At 43.6% G+C, this 20,006-nt stretch overlaps 1 protein-coding gene across 6 annotated transcripts in view; it reads right to left on the minus strand.

Moving 5' to 3' along the window:
• LOC102084468 (glypican-5) overlaps nt 1-20,006 on the minus strand; it is a 442,035-nt gene that overhangs the window by 381,645 nt on the left and 40,384 nt on the right. For 3 of the 6 annotated variants that reach the window (XM_065074304.1, XM_065074302.1, XM_065074301.1), the window contains exon 1: nt 19,352-19,655. The exons of 1 other annotated variant lie outside the window; for it this stretch is intronic. In XM_065074304.1, the coding sequence (XP_064930376.1) occupies nt 19,352-19,520 (169 nt within the window). In that variant the 5' untranslated portion in view covers nt 19,521-19,655. Of the gene's footprint in view, nt 1-18,728; nt 19,112-19,351; nt 19,658-20,006 lie in introns of those variants that run through there. 2 more of the 6 variants (XM_065074303.1, XM_013367849.3) reach the window with 2 other exon arrangements.

Consider the following 20,006-nt stretch of genomic DNA (forward strand, 5'->3'; position numbering starts at 1 on the left):
ACACGCCATAGGCGTCACTTCCAAACACCTCCTTGTCACAATTACAAATCACTTTAAGTGCTAAATGCACAGAAAACTACACATCTTTACCTGATGTCCGCCTGGCCCAGCTCTACCGAAATCAGCTATGGAGTATGCGGTATGTTGCTTGGGGATTTTTTTCATTTTAGATCAGCAGAGGGTTTGGGCTCCATTCTGAACCTCGGTACAAATAAAGGCAGAGACTTTGGCCATTGAAACTAGCTGCATTAGTCTAAGTTCCTAGAAGCATGGAATATATATTAATTTTGTTAGCTGACCAGCTATGATTTAACAGTTCGGTGGAGATGTCAACTGCTCTGCACTGCCTTTAAAATGTTGTACACACTCTAAAAGCTATACTCTGAAACCAGAAAGCAAGACTTAACACATGCTAACTGATCTACCTTCACCAACTTTTTCAAAGATAGGCTGATTTATTTTTTTTTAACCAAGTTCAGCTAATAGCTTCCACTGCACAGGACACTCGTAAGCAAGCAGGATCAGAGAGCAAGCTCAGTGCAATCTGTCTTCTAATGGTTTTTATTCTTTTGTATTTTGACAAACTTTTCAACGGTGTTTCCAAACAAAGCTTTAGTCCAAAGCCCAAGATTTTAAGATCGTACAAATGGCTTCAAAGACTCCAAGATTGATTATATCCCAGTAACACAGAGGAAGGTGCCAGAAGTATCTTGCATTGCGTCTGGCCCAGCTGAACAGGAGCCAACCCTTCTCTTGAGACTCATCTGTCTGGTGCAGCTGCTGCCTCAGCTAGAGGAGAATTCGGCAATTAAAACCCAACTAATTTAGGGGAAGAGACCAAATCAAATGAAAAAGAAAGCAATTTCCAAACAAGGCTCCCCCTGCAACTACTTGGTGCATGAAGAAAGCACGCACTAGTACAGCCACACCAGGGCAAGGGAATCCAGCTACCACAGGCTGCCAGAAATTTGTGAGGTCCATCCTTATGCAGCCCAGCGGTCCTAAGGGCATCATTAGCTTCAGCTTCAAGGCTGCTGTCAGGAAACACTCATCCACAGAAACACAAGCCATCCTCACCTAGCAGGGAACACAGCTCACTGTGCACCACCTCACACCACACCTCACTTCCAGTGCAACTCATAAAATGATTTCAGCTAGAAAGACACACAAAGTATATTAAACTCATTGAGCACAATGCGTGCATAGTCAAACAGCTACCATTTGATTTACCAGTGTTTAAAATATGGTATTTACTATGCTCAAAGTAGTGCATGCCAGGAATTACCAAAAAAAAAACCAATCCACAGGCAAGAGCAACAGATGGATTGGAGCACAGTGCTATGCACTGGTGCAAATGACTGTGGAATGTTAAACAGCAACTAACCCTACAAACCTTCTGCCCCTGTGAGCGAGGAATAACACCCAGGCAGGTTCCAGCAGACTGTTTCTCTAAGTCAAAGGGAGGTGTCTGCTCTTCCTGCCCCAGGTAACCTGTGGCCAGGCCCTGCCACACACATCTTCTGACTAGTCAGAAAGAACTTCTTCCCAAGCTGTTTCTAACTCTTTTTTGTTAAAATAATCCCACTACCAGCTTTAATATAAGGATTATACGGACAAAAAGTATGTTAAAGGTGACTTTATGACCAAAAAATTGAACACTGCCCCCCTCCCCAATGCAAAGCCTGAATTTGTGCCTTCTATATGTAGCTTGACAACATGCATACATATCTAGGATGGTAACTTTCAAAGTGCGGTTTGGAAAACACAAGTCATGAAAATTTCCTTTCCGCCCCCAATCCCTTGTTCCACATTGTACATTAACAGAGGTATTGTTTAACTTCATCAGTGGACTTCGCATTCTCACTGTTATTCTAAAATACACTGGAGTGTCACTAAGGCCATGACCAGATGTGCTATTCCAGCTGAAATAATCGAGGCTAAAAGAAAAAACACCTCCAGTTTTAGTAAGTCACCAAAGCAATGCTTGATAATGTAGCTATTAGCATGTGTAGCTACTTCAAGTCAAGTCAAATAGCTTGCATTAACTCAAGAGTTCCTAAGTAGACCTAAAAAAATATATATACATATATATATATATATATATACACGTATATATATAAAAACCCCACAAAATGGGAGGACCATTTTGATTGCACTGGAATTATTCCAGCAAATTCAAGGGGGTGGAAACCTTGAATAGGAAAGGGGAATGGGAACTGCAAGAGGCACTACATGTCACAACTGCAAAGAGCTGGCAGTATCAGCCAGGGCCACAGCTTGCAGGACAGCTGGAGACCATCAGGCACTGGCCCTGATGAGCTTCCGGAGCAGGAACTCTCTGAAATACATGGGTCTTAAGGGCAGCATCTGCATAATGCAGCGTTGTTAGGCTTGTTGTTAAGTACTTTTTGTCTGAGTTTCTCCCGCTTCCTTCTGTTGCTTGTCTGGTTCTCAACTGTTCTTGTATTCTGATTTTTGGTCTAGTTTCCAAACCACCTTCTGCCCCACACTGCAGGTTTACTGCACACCTGTACTCATTAGCTGTTTCACTTCGGCTTGTATCCCACAGAAAGTACCTCATGACTGGAACCAAGGATCAGGACGTGTCTGACTGTGCCCTAAACTGAATGTCCTCCCAACTCACCAAAACCTACACAACCACTAACTAAGCCACTTCCTCCCTTTACTCTCTTGACTTTCTCTTCTGACCACACTTGTCACTCTCCTCAGACAAGGTCCTTTTCTATTCTTCCCCACAGACACCCAGCTTCCCTTCTGCCTGCCCTCCTCCAACTGTTTGCATACCTGCGGGATGCCCTGGAGAAGCAGAGCAGTTGGAGACATTTCCAGCTCATGGACCTCAGCTTCCCTGGAAGGTGGAACAGCTGTCGCAGGGAGAGACCTGCCCATGCCAATCATATCCAGGTTTCTCAGATGTCCCTTGGAAACTGTACCTGTGAGGCTGAAGGCAAACAGCCAAGGCAGCACTCACAAACACTGTTGCTCATCTCATGCCTGTTACAGGACCTCTGACATGGTTTCCACGAGCGCTCAACCTGAATCTGCCCCAGGCACCTTCAAACAGGTTGTTTTTAATAGATGACTGACTTTAACTGGTCTAGATCTTGGGTGGAGCAAGGCAAGCAGCTCCCACAACAAACACATACAACATACAGCAACATGTGATGCTGAGCAGCTGGGGCTATAAAATCCTCCCTCACTGATGCAGTTGGCTTACAGGGGAGGACCTGATCTTCAGTTCTGCACACTGGAGTAATAAGAGGGGAGGGAACATGTACACAAGAGTGGAAAATTCTATAACATACCTACAAAGCACCTACAATTAGAGATTTTTCAGTGGTTCCCAAACAGCCTGGTTTTCAGTAGGATGTCAGAAGATGCATCTTTCATGTCAATGCCAAATGGCCATAGCACTACTGCTCCTAAATACTCAAGACACAATGAGTGATTAACCTCCTAGAGTTCACTACTCCCTCCTCTGGTCTTCCCCTTGCCAGTCCTCATCTCAGAAGCAGCATAATTTCAGTAGAAGGCAAGAAACCCACTGTATACAATCACAGTCCTAACTGTTAATGTTTAGAACTGCAGAGCTGAGAAGAGGCTCTGAATATTAAGCGCAGGCACCGAGCAGGGCAGGCACTGTAGTCACTGCCTCCAGACCTGGCACTCCTCTAGATGGGTGATAAATTGTTTAATCCTGATCAAATAAAATAACTTCACATCAGTCTAGTGCTAAGCGAGATAAATTCTTTGCATGTGGGTCTATCTGGGAGACTTCCTGAGAGTAAGATCACGAATACTAAAGGGCTGGCTGACTGTTCATGGAAATTCAAAAGATTTACACTCTTGAGGATCCATCCTTCCCTTTCCTCCCAAAGACAATATAAAAGCATGAAAACTAGACTCATGCACATAGAGTATATTTTAAAACAATCTATGCTGACAGAGGTCAGTGGGTCTACATCAAGGGGGTTTCTACATTAATTACGGTAATACCAATTCCTTCCTCAGCTTCCCTGGGACAACATGTATAACTGCAATACAGAGGCAAGACAAACATTACCAGAACTCGCATGAATTTAGAGTCTATATGACTCATCTTTCATTATGTCTCACCACATTCGCAGCAGAAAATCCTATACACTTTGTTCACCAACAAGAGTTGAATGCATACAAAAATATTTTCTAGAGGAGCTTAAGGTAAATCTTCTTGCTCTGTATCATCCAGGGACAAACAAACAAACGTCTGCTCTCCTGTGGGGAAAGCATTTCACTGCCACAGAACTCTGCCTTACCGCGCTTAAAGAAAGTGCCACAGAAACAACATATGGTAGAAAGCCTAAACTGAGACACAAGTAGGTAGCACTCTGTGGATTTTACTGTCTACTGCAAAACAGAAGTTGTTTTTAAATGGAATATGTAGGCTTCTAGACCTGTACAGTTTTATAAAGAGAACTTCAGAATGCAAATCAATACAACACTGCCTATCTGGTTCTCCAGGGAGATGAAATAAAATAGCTCTGATAGTTGGGAATTGCCTCATTCATCTCAACATCTAAGCCTAACGACAACTGAGATGTTAATGCCAACTGTTTTACCAATGACAGATGACTCTTTTTTTAATAGGAACTGTTTCCTAATACACTTTACCCACTGCAGTAAAAGCCATATAAGGTGGCACAGCACAGAAAACTTCCAAAGATATTAATACTTTCATGTTCAATTGTATTTCTTATTCCCTTTCATTTTATCTGTCAACAATAATCTGTAAGAGTTAGACTGGAAGAAGAAACAAAAGCAAAGAAAAGCGTAAAGAAACCAAGAGACTATTAGATCTTTAGGCCATAGGTTCAGAAAGGGAAATTGTAAGAAAAACAGTATGGGAGAAATGAGGAAGAACAATTCCCTGACCCTCCCCCACTAAAATTTGAAATACTTCCTTTTTGCCATCTCACTTGAAAGCCACACAGGGAGCCAAGTACACAGAAATGTTCTACCTTTAAACATATTTACCAGTCTTTCCATGAAGCATTAATTTTACAGTCCAAATCCCAAACTAGTTTTGCCATTTTCTATTCTGAAGTCATGGAAAGTAATACCCAGGCTTACCAGATAGTTTCTATTAGAGTTTTCACCAGTATTTGAACTTATTGCTTTATTTTTATGGAGAAAAAAAATGAGCAAAAAACTTATAAAAACCCAGGTGAAAAGCCCAAAACTTTCACTCAAAGCATGATGAGCTCTCTATACTATTTACATAAAAGGAATAGCAATCATTTACAGACCTGTACCAAATTTAAGCAACTGATGGCTAGACAAGACACCTCTCACCAGGGCCAATTCTTCAATTTCATCACTTATAACACAGTAATTAACTGAAACAGGCAACAGCAAGGTTACACGTCTTCGCATCTTGCTCCCTTTCTTCAGTTCCTCGTGCAGATAATTCCAGTCCTACCAGGAGCAGTGACACTGATATCAAACTAGAGTTTGCTGCCACAAATTGGACACACAGACATTACAAGGCAACCCACGGCAGACAGAAAAGAGCCCAACATCTTCGACAGTCTAACTAGAGATGAATACTCGTTCAGCATGAGCATCCAGAAGTAGTAAAATTCACAAGTGCTGTCTCAGCAGCTTGGCCCCACACCCCAACAGCACCAGCTGACAGCCCCACAGGGCACATACAAGAGTCCAGTAGCTTGTTTCTGATGGTCTAGGCTGAACTTAGACTTACATTGAGATCACTTCCTCCATGCTAGACTACATAAGCGATATTTTGCACAAAGTGCAGGAAAGAGGAACGGTAAGTAATACCAGAGGGTTTGGTTCAGCATCCCTGTTCTTAATGAAGACACCCAGTGGCATCAGTCACATAAACAACAGCTAAATATAAAGATGGAACACAGCTTTATTCTGAGGGGATTTAGCAGTTTGAGATTAAGCACAGCTCTGAATTTGGCAGGCTTTAGGTCAAACTCTCAAGTGAATCCTGTTCTAAGAGCACAGTCAGGAAACCACAGACAACTTCCCATGATTAAAAAAAAGTCAAAATTAACAGAAAATCCCATTTTAAAAAGGTCAAGGCTAACAGAAAAATGAACTTACAAAGAAATATAATTTAGAAACACTTAAGTTACCTTAGGGTGACATGCACTTGATCTCAGAAGAGTATTTTTGATTTTTAGCTGCCTACACTCAATTAAAATCAACATAAGGTCAAACAGTTAAAACCTAAACACATCAAGGTGCAGGTGACAGTATTAAGTGGTCCAAAAAGCAGCAAGGTCCCATTAGCAAGCCAACCTAGCCCCTGTGAAATTAATGGCTATATGAGTATTTACACTTACAAAGATGATTCTTCTGAAGTCAGGAGGAGAAATAGCCACCTGCCCTTCCTCATTTGTTTTTGCTTTGCTTTGTTGTTCTGTCCACCTAGGTCATGGAAAACGTTCTGGTCGTACCAGGAGCAGACTCTACCTGGTGCTTCCCCAGGGCAGCAGCAATGAGGAGTAAAGAATTCAGCTAAAGAAGGTCCACAATGAAATCCCACCCCAAGAGACCATTCCTCTGTTCCGAGTACCAGCTGTACTCCCAAGCGGCAAAGCAGCCAAGCTCGTTGCACATGACACATCCCACCACCCCTCCTGGACCCCAGCAGGAGGTTCCACAGGATGGCCTGTATCTTGCTGGGACATCTTGAGCCAAGATACGGATTCTTAACAAATGCAGCTTCCCAAAACCAGAGGAGAGGCAGGATCCTTTGGAAGATGTTTCAAAATACTTTAAGCTGCAACCACAGACTAACAACTTTTGAAAACCAGTGTGGAAGCCTTCAATAGGGTCCTAGATTTGGCAATACAAAAATTTATGTTTGACCTTACCCAAGTCCCTTAAGTCTCCACGTTTTGTTTCCAACATGTAAAAGAGGAGGATACTTACCTTTTGTTTGCTCAGATTACAAGTAGTTCCTAGTGAAAACTGCTTTTTGCTGTGTGCATGTTCAGTGTCTGAGAACCTGTTTGATTTTGATCCTACGCACCTGTTACGTAAATTAAGAAATCATGTTTCCTCCCTTACACCACTAAAACAAGGCACCACTCACAGCACACTGAACTGACGACATTTCCCTTCTTGCTTGCATTATTCTGCTCGAAACTGACAGCGTGACCGATGCTTCAGAGTTAACCACTCAAGACGGACAGAGCAGGGCACAGCGTCGCGGAGCAGTTTGCAGCCAGTTCCCCAGCCAGGCCAGCAGCGCTGCCTGCGCTCAACCCATGTGTGCACAGACAGTCGGAAAGAAGCTGGGCTGAGGATGGCAGCGAGCAGTCACAGCCACAGCCAAACTGACACGAGCTGCCCCTGTTCAGCCCTTGCTACTCGGCTCATGTTTTGGCACCTGTGATAGCGACTCTGGAATAAACTTTCCAAATTTAAGCCAACAGCCCTGCCAACAGACGACATCGACACTTTTCATCACAGTTGGCGTTTAATTCTCTAAGAGAAAGACACAGAGTGTGGCAGGTCTGTGCCCAGCAAAGGGGATCTCCCAGCGAACTTCAGATCACAGCCAGGTACAGCCAAACCACAGCTGCTTTTTGGGGAAGGCAAATATTTATATTTCCTGACATATCTAGGGCAAACCAGGGTAGGAAGAGTAAATTTGATTACTGCAGTTTGAAACTCAAAATGCAATACTTTAGTCACATACAACTTTTGGCTGCTCCAAACAGTAATAGTTACATTTTGTTCCCAGACTTCAAAACTAAGATTAAGAGACTAAAGCCTTCTCTAAGCAGAAGTTTGAAAGCCTTTCTGCAAGGGCAATGTTTTCAATTTCTTTTTTAAAAAAGTTCTGCTCTGTTTTGTGAAGTTTTCCGGTTTTTGTTTTCCTACATATGCTTTGTTCTCTTGCCTTCAGATTCATTACACCTCTCCTTTTAGCTGCCCATATAAAAAACAGAAGGTAACCAAAAAACACGTGCTATTCTGCACTTCCAAAAAGCAATTCATCTTGTATGTTGCAAGGAAGAAATATTCCAACTGCCACCACAGGGCAGTTACACAAGGTCCTGGTTGCTGTTCCCCAAATATTACCTAGCAAGCCACCATCCCTTCTGAAAACATGACTCAATCCTTCCAGTTCCCACCTTTTGCATTTCATTATGGAAGGACAACGCGGCAGGAACACGAGACAGAAGGGTTTGATTTCATCCTCTGACAGGCTCCCAGGACAAGTCACGCGAAACACCACCCTACATATTTTGCAGACAAGTATTCATGCTTTGCAGTGGCAAGACAAGCTCTAATTTGGGAGCAGTAGAGGATGATCTGAATTCAGGCATAGCACCACCCATGGTACAGCAGCAGACTGGAGCTATCTGGAGCATGCTGGAGCAAGCCCAAATCCACCAGGAGACACAAGCATAAAGAACCCTGATCTCTTTGAGCATTGTTTTTTCAGTCACAAAGAATAATTTCCCTACATCAGTAACAAAACAAGAAAAATATTGCTCAAGACTGAACACCCCAAAACTGTTAGGGGACTGAAGAATGGAGGCTTATGGGCCAGAGCTATTCTCTACCTGGAAAACTGGCGATCACCACACTTGCTCTAGAAATTCTGTTTCTATTTGCAAGATACCTAAAACTTCGGCCACCTTCCTCTGTTTTCAGTAGCCTGACATCCTGCTACCTGTCTACACACCCACAACATAGTTAACTACTGCCCAAGTCTAGAGTAAATGCATTTTTTTTCAAGTTAGGCACAAATGCCCCACAGCAGCCCTGCGACATCCTACTTCACACACGCCTCATGTCCGAGGTATCTCCACACTGCTGTGCGACAACACGGCAGTTTTCCACTAGCAACCTTGCAACTCAGCTGCTCTTCAGAGTTTGATCACTTGCATGCTCCCCTCTACTATTACATGGCAAGTCTTTGAATTAGTTATTTTGCTTTAATGAGCATGGTATTTGATATCCCCACACTATATGTCTGCTACACAATTCCTTCTTCACAATACTATAAAATTTACAATAGAGGGCTCAGAAAACAAATCATGATATTTAACGAGTCACCACATCTTGAATTAACTTCATTCATTCCAGGTTACACTAGTGCGCTTTATGTCAAATTTATTTCAGACTCAGAACACACGCCGTTAGTTACAAAGCTCATTGGACTGTGCGTGTCCCAAAATTAGGCTGGATTGACTTACACAGAAAAAGCTTAATGCTATATCTGTCACTAGTGGAAGTGCATTGAGCACTGCTTCGAAGCAGAACAAACCAGAGCAGTTGTCACATACATGAATGTTACTGCAAGGAAGGTGGAGTTAAGAATAGGACAAGAGAAGGGTCTGTATTTTAGCAAGGGAGAGTGAGGTTTTGCATTAGGAAAATAACCAAAGCAGCAAGACAATTAAGCACTGGAATAAACAGCCTAAAAAGGCTGCGATTTTCTGTCACTGATTTAAACACAGCTTATCCTAGCCGCAAGTAGCAGGAACGGACCAGATGATCACTTCAGGTCCATTTCAGCACTATTTTCTATTATTCTATTACTTCAACAGCTCTCAGCAGTGTATTTTTCTAATTACACCCAGTTTTCACCAGATTACTCTCCTTTTATTCACATTTCCTAGCACAAACACCCAGGGCAAGCTGTTCTGGACACTAGCCCCCTTTGGCACTATGTTGCTGCACCTTTTGTGAGGATTTGGCCCTTAAGATCTCTCAAGAGCATAGCTTTAATTTCACAGCACGGATCTTGCTCATTTTACTCCATATTTACCGAGAACAAAGGGAAGACTATGCAAATGCCCTGCTACTTAGACCTGAACAAAGTGGAAGCAAACATGTAGATGTGAATGGGAGACATAATGGTATGAAAAAAAAAGCCCTTTTCAAAAGTAAAATGACTTTGTCAGGGTCCCTTTGCACTATGTGCATGGATGATTTGTGACAAAACGAAAAAGTGCTAGCCTAGCACGTCACCCATGTCAGAGATTAGAGCACTTCAAAACCCTCAGTAGTTCAAGCACTTTCTGGAACTTGAAAGGCTTTCTGCGGCAACGCTCAGCTTCTTTATGGCTTTTACACGACTTTGATGTGCACCTAAGAGTAAGGAATCTTAATCTGAAGGCTTTCTATGGAAAAATACCCATATTGTATAATAAATCACAAAATCTTGTCACCCTGATTAACACGAGTCAAAAGTTTGCAAACTTTATGCTTAAGTTTAAAGATTCAGAGTCATTATTTGATACTCAAGTGAGAGCTCAAATTTGAGCACTTAGTTACTTTCAAAAGGCTTCTCTAATAATAGCAGCACAGCAATATTTGTAATCAGTGACAAAGTGTGTGTGAGGCGGTAGTCAGTTATGCAAGTGTCACCTTTTCCCCCATTCTCATTCCCTCTTTAAAACAGAGATTTAAAGTCAAGGGATCTGTCCAAACACAATCAATTTCTCATGTATTACAAAACCTCTTCTCTGAGTGCAAACACGGATGTGTAAACATAAGCTTCGGTCTCCCCCCTCACTATACACACTTAACCCCCCGTAGCATTAATGGGAATTATGCATGCATAACGAGCAGAGAATGGTCTCCTTATGAATAGGGCCCTTGTTGGAACAATGAATACATTTAACCATTAACATCTAGGGATGTGCTGAACTATCCAATTTAACTAGCTGCCAAACAAAGCTACCATGACCTATCTGATATTGTCAGGTTCGGAAAGCGGCACTCTGAAATTTGTCTCTCATTTGTTGTTAAAGGACTTGACGGTGGTTTGCGCAGCAGAGCGGGGGCTCTTTGTCAGAACGAGCTCCTCAGAGAAGGATGGCCCTCCAGAACGGCCGGCACACCCACCCTGTGATGGACGAACTCTGGAGAGGGAGAGACCATGACCCTGGGAAACAAGCGTAGTCATTAGAAGACCAAAAATCCATACATACATGCTTCAAATACATATATATGTTGACCACCAGTATTAGAAGAAACCCAGTAAGAACACAGGAAGGCAGAATATGGCACAGAATCAGATACAGCAGGCTAACAACTACATATCAAAAGAAAAAAGGGGAAAGGCTGATTAAAGACAACTTCAAGGGGAATAACTTTCTGTCTTCCACAGCTCTGAAGCTCCTCTGCAATTGCCTGGCTACACTTGCACTTTATTTCTAGGCTTTAGCTATCAAAATGCAAGAGAACCTGAGGATATTATATGCTTTATTGATACTTCCTGAGACTTTCGAGTCCACAAAATAGCAAATAAATTTAATAGTATCATCTGTGATATTTAAAATTCCTCCATTGTCTTAAGTTCTTTCTGTGTTCTTTGGACTAGTGCCTTGAAATTTCACAAGTAAAAACTTTACACATTAATCATGCATGTATGAATACACCAAGAAGGTAATTAATTACCATCCTTTAAAACTGATTACTGGAAAGAGTAAAATAGATGGATTTATTCTCATGAAAGTATATGCATAGTGCTATAATGAGAGGCAAGGTTATCGTTGCTCCATCATAAATCATTTGCTAAGCACCGCTAAGGTGCTTGGTGCTGTACAACGGCACTCAAAGCCCCGGGGAGGTCCAGGACAGTCAAGCACTGTACAAAATTTGTCTGTGAGACTGCCAGGGCAAGCCCTTGGCACGCAGAGACCACCTGCAGCCAGAGTGAGCCTGTGGGTGCCACCCCACTACACAAGTGCAGAAACCTCTCAAGATTAAACCCACCAAGAGGCAGCTGAAGTGTCTGAAGAAAACCACGGAGCAGTGGAACTGGTTACATTGCATTTCTAAGCCGGGTAGATTTACTTGCTATCAGATGCCACTAGACTACAGGACTCAATACGGAATTGGCAAAATCTTCTCAGCCACCCAGGTTTCATCTGACACCCTAAAATAGGGATGGAGATATTGTCCCTACAGGGTGGTTGTAAGGAGCAGCATTGCTGAAGGAGTTGAGACACAAAGGGCTAATCCCAAGTATCAGCATTGCTACACAAAATATTTAGCTCTTGATACAGGCAAAATGTGGCCATAAAAATAGTATTCTGGACACCTCTTGTCTTTCTAAGCAGCAGAGCAGTTCAGCACACAGTCCTACAACCCTCAGCCCCACACACAACAGGGGTCAGTTCTCTGTCCTGACCATCCATAGTCTCCAGCACACCTGGATCATGAGAGAACAGAGAGAGAAAACCCTTGTCCTCCTAAGCCTGTACCATGTAATCCTGCAGACCCAGCTCTTAGCTCGGGGCCCAGGTTACTTTTTTAATCCAAACAGATCAAGATCCAAACAGAACAAGATACAGTGCAGAAATATTTTGCATTTTTCCATCAAATAATATATTACCCCCCCAAAAAAAAAAAAAAAATCTTAAGTGCTTGGTGGAAGGCAGAAACAGACTTGCTTCCCCATCATTTTTATCCTTAACTGTTAAATGTTAGCTAGGTACTCATTTCATCCACTGGTGCTGCTCAGAAGCTACCTTAATATAAATGAAATGAGTATCTGTAGACACCTCTTTATAGATATCAAAATAATTCTATCATATTAAATAGTAAAACCTAATCAAATTGACAGAGATTGAGAGGCCAAGTATAAATTCTGTGTCATAGGCTTGGCTGCTGGTTAGAAATTGATTCTGATCCATCAAAATTCATATTTTCCCCTAGAAGCAGATGCTGTGCTCTCAACTGGTAAGTGATGAGTATGTGTTTGAAGTATTATTAAACATATGCCTCTTTATCTTGTCATTTTATGCTTTCATGGGAGAAAGATTAAATTAGAAAGACTTTGCAATACTTGGAACTACAGCTCTAGTTTTATACCACGTAAAAGCAAAACCATTTTTAAAAAGAAATCTGTTTTACTGCCCAGGGTACATTTTACACATATCCTTGCTTTTTACAGAACCTCAAGGTTCATGCCAATTTTCATGATTAATCTTCATAAAAGCTTTTACTCATTTTGATGTATTTATTTTATTGATTTATATAGTGATTATCATGCCAAATTTGTTTCCACTTATCACATTAATGCCTTTCATTTGTACTGCCCTTCGGTTAAGGACTGACTGCTCAGTCCTGCAATACTAGAGTGGGGTGTGGGAGGAATATTTTTCTATTACTCTCCAATTACAATCTCATGGCAAAACTTCAGTAGCACATAAGGTGCTACACAGCCAGCTCTTAGGAGCCATCAGTATTTTAAGGATGGATAATTTCCTACTAAGCTTGTTCTCCATACCAAGATCCAGTTCAACACCAGAATTAACAGATTTTGGGCTGACCATTAAAAAAAAAAAACATACACAAAAACCAAAAACCACACACATATATATCACTATGCAGTCTTTTCAGCAGAGATTTCTGAGAATGAATGGACCATGTGAATTGCAGGAACACTTGGCTCTTTCCCTTGACTCGGTTTGATAACACGATTGTGTGCTGGGGGAGAGTAGGTTCTCTGCTGACTCTTGGATGCCTTCCCAAGTAATTTACAGGAAAGGCTGATCTGAATAACTAAACCAGTCTTCTACTCACCTGGACCAAATGCTCATGCAAGTCACCAAGGACACTGCTTTTTCTGATGCTCACGGTTATGAGAACTGCAGATTTTCATCTGGCAGTGGAACAGTGATTCCATCTTTACAAGGCCCTAACTAAGTTTAAGCAGACTTTGTGCATATAGATTACTCCCCGAAGGGCATTACAGAGTGGGCAGCTGGTCCCATATCAAAGAGAAATTTAAGGCATGGGAAGAGATGAGAAAAAGATATTACTGCTGGTGTGAGTCCTGCCTGTATCCACAGCCATCAGCAGCTTTAGACTGTCACTTCTGGTGACAGTCTGAGCTTGAAGAGCGCAATAAAATCCTGAGATGAATGGAAGAAGCACCCTTACTCCAGAGGAGCTGCAGGCTGGAAAAGCATAGCTTTTCTTCTGCTCAAGTGCAGAGTACAGCTGTGACTGCTCAGATGCTGGAAAGCCTGTGGCCTCCTTGGGACTGCCTCTGCGTGAGCCAAGTGCAGCAGGGACAGCTTTCGGTTCAGCTTCTCATTCATCAGAAACCAAGGTAGCTTCCTGTCAGCCTGAAAAGATGAAGGTATAACTCACTGATACTTCGGTTGCAATCTACCTCTTTCATGGCAGCTCTTCATCAATACCCCTCAAAATAACACTGCATGACACAGCCTGCAGAAATAGAAACTGAGGCACAGTTGGCCTTGTTTTAGGCTACTCAGAGAGCGACAGAGACAGGAACAGAATCCATCTCGCAGTGGACCAGCCCACTCTCTCCAATGGCACAGCTCTGTGGTTTAAACCACTGAGAGGTCTGTGTGTCCATAAATAAACAAATACTGAGTGTACTAAGAAGAAAACTTTCCATTATAACAAGTTGCAAGTAATGCCAAGAACATTTCACAGATTTCTTATAACAACCAGGATTTTCTAAAAGAAATCTCATAGGAAAAAAAAAAATATTACTTTTTGTGTCTGTTCTTAAAATTTTGACCACCCTACGCTGTTTCTAAGTATTAATGTGACTGTGCTCATGCAGCAGCCCTTTCTCCTGGATGTACCCTTCATCCACAGCACTGAGGGCAGTCCCACACAACCACATATGCAGGTGAACAGCAAACCCAAGTATAAATCGCAGTTCACACCAAAGGATTTTAGCCACTCGTTCTCATGGGGCAAAAACTTTCCAGAGCCAATAAAGCAAGTACATCTTACATCCAGCACGCACCAGACTTACACGTGACTGTGACAGAATGCTGCTGTGAGCAAAATGTGTCTCAGCACTGCACCTTTACCAGGGGAATTACAGTATTCTCATTAAAATGATAGAAATAAGGAGCTGAGTGGTAATAAGAGAAGAAAAACAGGAAAATAAAGTGTGGCGTGACCTATTTAATAATAAAATGGCTGGTTTAATAGTTATTCTTGGACATAGGCTGAGGTAGGATGAGATCCAGTCTAACGCACGCACCACATGCAGCAAGGAGGTTCTGATAAGAAATCTAGGATTTCCCTGTCACTATTCAGAAAATAAAATCATATTAGTGTATAAATTTCTAATGCATGTCCAGCTCTGCTGTGGGATATTCAGTACATACACGTGGTAATGAACATTTCTCCCGATTTAAGGTGCGGAATGACAGTAGCGAATAAAGAAGCTTTTAATACGACAAAATCTGCCCTTCAGAAGTCAGTCCCTGAGCACAATCTGGGCAGCTTCTGTGCTCTTTGTAAAGCAGCAGAGCAGCAAGATAAGAGAATCATCCTTTCGGTAGCCCTCAACAAGACAATTAATTTAGAAGGTAAAGAGTTCCCAGAACTCTTCCACAAGCGACCAATATTTTTTTTGCTTATCAGAAATAAGCCAAATTCTTCTATCTCTACACTTACATTTTCAGACTTTTTTTTTTTGCGTGACCATACACTAGTCAATACGCAGAGACAGAACTGAGTCTATATAAACAGGGAGAATGTTCTCACAGTTCCACAATCAGCAAAGCAATCAGGTGGGGCACTTTTATTCTGGTTCTGCTACAATTCACTGCCTGAATGTGGACAAGTCCCAGACTGCAGTTGGGTTCATTCAGTTTTCCTACCGTGAATTTGGAAAGCAGCAACAGCCACCACCATGCTCTGTGCCACGGAAGAGCCTGTGAATAAACAGAACTTCAAACACAGTCCATGTCAGTGGGCAGTTACGCTGTAATACAACCCAGGGCTCACAGGATATCACTAACAGCAGCCCCATGCTGAGAGGAATACCACACGTAGCAGTACACATCAGATTTTAGGTATCTAGACTCCCTGGAACCAAAGGCTTAGTCCCCTGGCAGGATTAACACAGCCCTTCACCCTTGGAGACAGCATATAATTCTCTCTCATCAAAATGTTAACCAAGGAGCTCCTACAAAGACATCCCAGCTCAGCCTGTGATAAAGTACAAGAGCAGGAACATATTACCTCATTTTCCAGTCTGGGGATGACAAAAAAACCCCTTTCCTCTGAATCACTGCCAAGGCAGCAGTACCCTTACCTGACCAATCTGTTTGCTATTTGCAGCAAATTAACCTTGAAACATTCAGTCTGTTCCAGAAAAGCAGGCTACCAGGTAGCAGCACAGATTCTGCTAGTGGACAAGAAAGTCTTACAGACAGATCAAGGAGATTTTCTGCTCAAAAACACCTGTTGTTTGGGCCTCTTACCCATCTCATGTCAAAACACACTTCTTCCTTAGTCCTCCACTCATTAACGGACCAAATTTCAGAACGGAAAAATCTCAAATCTTTTGTGGGAAACCATGAAAGAGAAATTTAAGAGGAGGCTCCTGGGCATCCCACAGAGCACGGTTCAGAAGATGGTTATTTTCAGAAAGGTTGACAACAGATTCATATCACACCTTGAAAACAAAAGCTTCCCCTCACTTCCCACCCAGGAATGTTCCTCTTTCCCTTGCTGCTCCATTTTATACAAGAGGCGGGTAGGTCCTGCCCAAAGCCACTGTCCACCTCACTGTAGGTCACAATGACAGCCCTTCCACCCACCTGGGGATCACAGCAGCCTGTCTGCAGACCACGTGTAACGTGGTGAGGCAGATACTAGTCCCCATGAAGCTTGTATCCAGGATCTGTCATTGTATCTGGGATCCATTAGTGTGCAACTTCAACACTTCAACCACAACTAATACCACAGGAGGGTGTAGGCTGCAAACCCTCCCAAATATCTGAAGCTAATTTTATTACAGGTGAAATGCACACCACCCATGAGGAGACAGAAAATATACACCAAATAATGTGGCTGCTGATGCCTCACCCAGCACTGGGTTGGGCCTCTCTCAACTGCACTGCTGATTTCCCCCAAGGTTATATGAACTTAATAATCCTTAAGACTTTAACCTCTGCCAGATTTGTTGCATTAGCCTATAAATACTAGCTAAAGATCAGCCAAGGGCTTTCAACACTTTTGTGATTGAAAATATCTAGTAAACAGACAACAGGACTGCAAAAGTTCAATTTTCTAGAGAAAACAAGCCAAAATCAACACACAGACAACTGAGGAGCACCCCGGTGCATGTGCAGAAGCCAGCAGGAAGCTCTCCGCAGGCTTCACCCTGCACCATTCAGCTGAGCACGCTGCTTCCCAGTGTCCCCTGCCAGCTGCCCACCACTCTTCCCTTCTTCCACTTTAACTGACAACCCTCCAAAGTCTTCAGGGAGATGCTTCAACATTTTTCTGTTAAAACACATAATAAAATGAGCCTCGATGTCCTAGAGAGAGAGAAAGTATGTGTATATGTAGGGAGTTGTATGAAGATATGTTCACTGGTAATAGCTGCCAGGTGAAGACATTGGAAAACACATCAGTACTTAATTAAAGAGGGCACAAGACAGGAGACATTATTTCCTGGTAAGGTATCATTAAAACACACAAGCTTTAGTAGAGCTGAGTATACTTAACGAACAGGAAAGATCAATATGCACCACTTTTCCTCAGCTCTCCTCTGCTCCAATCATCCTCTTCAAAAGAAACCTTTATGAGCTAAAATTTAAGTGTATTATCCTCCCTCACCTTCTCTCATGCTATTTATTTGCTGAGAGCTTGTTATTCAACATGACACAAGAATGCAATTAAATGTCCCTGAAGCATCACAGCACCTACATCTTCCCACTGAAAGTACAGTTTCCCCAAGTTTCATCTACAGTACTAGAATTTTATAGTAAATGTAAAACAATCAATTTAATTAAAGTTTGAGGAACTTCTTCCAGAAAGAGCTCAGAAAGACATGGTTAAGCATGCATCAAAATGGTTGAAAAACCTTGTTTTATCTTTTTCTTTGAAATACCTTTCATATTTAGCTCTCAAAAACAAGTGTGATCTGATGCCTCTATCAGCACAAGAGAAAAGTACCATAATTCAAGCTTCAAAATACTATTCCTGCAAATCTCTTCTTGCCACAAAATGAGGAATGATTCCTTGCTTACAGACAATTTTACAGCCATGTGTCATCTCAACTACTTTATGTAAAACAAAGGTAAAGATCACCGGCACCGTGCAATCATTTACAGCCATGAGTTACCAAAAGAGGTCAGCCCACTGGCCTATCAAAAGTCATCCCCAAGACAGAATCTCATACCAGAAAATGTATCTAAAACTCATTTAAGAAATCTTTCCAAACTCAAGTTTTAAATTGAACTGCTTTAAAACAAACAAACAAACAGAAAAAATAAAGCAACAACTGAAACCGTCATTTATACCACCATGCACCTAGAGGCAACTTTGCTAGCATGAGGCAGCTAGAGATTGTTTGACGAGACTAATAGTCTTCGCTTCTATATTCCAGTTCTTGTAAACATTTTCTTAAAACATATAAGAGTCAGGGATGTGACTCTTATCATTATCTAGATAGATACATGGTCACTCAGAAGAGTTTAATCATTTTCAGACATTATAATATACTTTATCCCCCTTCCAGGACCTATCCCCCTTCCAGGGGGATAAAGATTATCGTACAGAGTAAGTGTAGAATCTGAAGAAAAAAACTACTCTATGTGTGTTACTTTTCTATTTCATTGCTGTCACATAATGCTCAGAAACAGTATGAAAAGGCAAAAGTGAACACCACTCATCAACTTCCACAAGTATTAAGACCACAGACTTACTGTTTAACTGAGCAAACGCTAAGTTCTGTGGGCTGTATCCCTCCAAGATGTTACCTCTGCCCTTCCTTATGTCGACGTTCCTGCATTCATCTGCAAGATAACTCTTCCTAATTCAGAAGTCAAAAACGTATTTCCCAGCCTGCTCGAGGATCCCTACAAGCGTTCCTTAATGACTCGGTTACTAATTTGCCTTCAAAGAACGGGATCCTTTGCAGAAGAAAGCCTCTGCTTAAAGTACTTAGCAAAGGGATCACACCGGTCGTAAACGCGGGGGGCGAAAAAAAAAAAAAAAGCCCTGGTGCTTACGGTGGCGATCAACAAGCAATACCTGCATAACGTAAAAACGGAGGAGTCATTCCGGTCTCTTTTAAAATTCTTTTAGTAATACGCGTGCCAAATCCGCGCAGCTCCCCGCTACCTGCGACCGGCAGGAAAGCCGGCGCTGGCCGAAGGCACCCGCGGTCCCTCGGCTTTTGGCAAGCAGGCAGTAGCCCCCGACAGCAGCAGCGGAGCCGGGGGAGCCCCGCGAGTCACCCCGCAGCTCCGAGCCCGCCCAGCACGGCCCCGCGCCGCCCGCATCCCCCGGCGCGGAGCAGCCACCCCGCGGGTGGGTCGGTACTGACCGGCCGTGGGCACGTCGGGGACCAGCTTGAGGGGCCCGATCTGCCGCAGCTGAAACGCCGTCCGCACTTCGTGGCAGCTGGGGGACTTGCCCGCCGCCACCCCGCCGCACAGCCCCGCCGCCGCCAGCAGCCACAGCCCCAGGACCCCGCGGCTCCCATCGGCGGCCATCTCGCTCCCCCGGCGGCCGCGGGCCGGAGCGCTCCGGGGCGCGGGCCGTGTACCGGGCGGCGGTGCCGGGCGCCAGTCCCGGCGGCGGCGCTGCCCCTGCCCGCCTCCCGCGCTCCTCCTCGGCGAGTGCGGCCGCCGCCGCCCGCCCCCGCCCCTCCCCGCCCGCGGGGTCCGAGCGGGGCGCCGCCGCCCCCCGCCCATTGGCTTCCGCCGGCACTGGGGAGAAGGAAAGAAGAAGAGGGGGAAGGAGGGAGCCCTGACGGGCGGCTGTGCTGACACCGCGCCCGCCCCGCACCGGCACTGATGGAGAGGGGCTGGCGGAGCCCTCGGGCGAGGCACAGCCCCCCAAGCCCCACCGCGCTGACCCATGCGAGGCAGCGCAAGGCGGCTGTGGGCACTGCTGGCGTACTACCGTGCAGCCTCCCGTGAAGTTGAGCGCACAAGTTCTTACAGAGCCATACCATGCAGAGCATCTGTAGAGCATCT

This window comes from Columba livia, chromosome 9 (genome assembly GCF_036013475.1).
Source record: "Columba livia isolate bColLiv1 breed racing homer chromosome 9, bColLiv1.pat.W.v2, whole genome shotgun sequence".
NCBI classification, from domain to species: Eukaryota; Metazoa; Chordata; class Aves; order Columbiformes; family Columbidae; genus Columba; species Columba livia.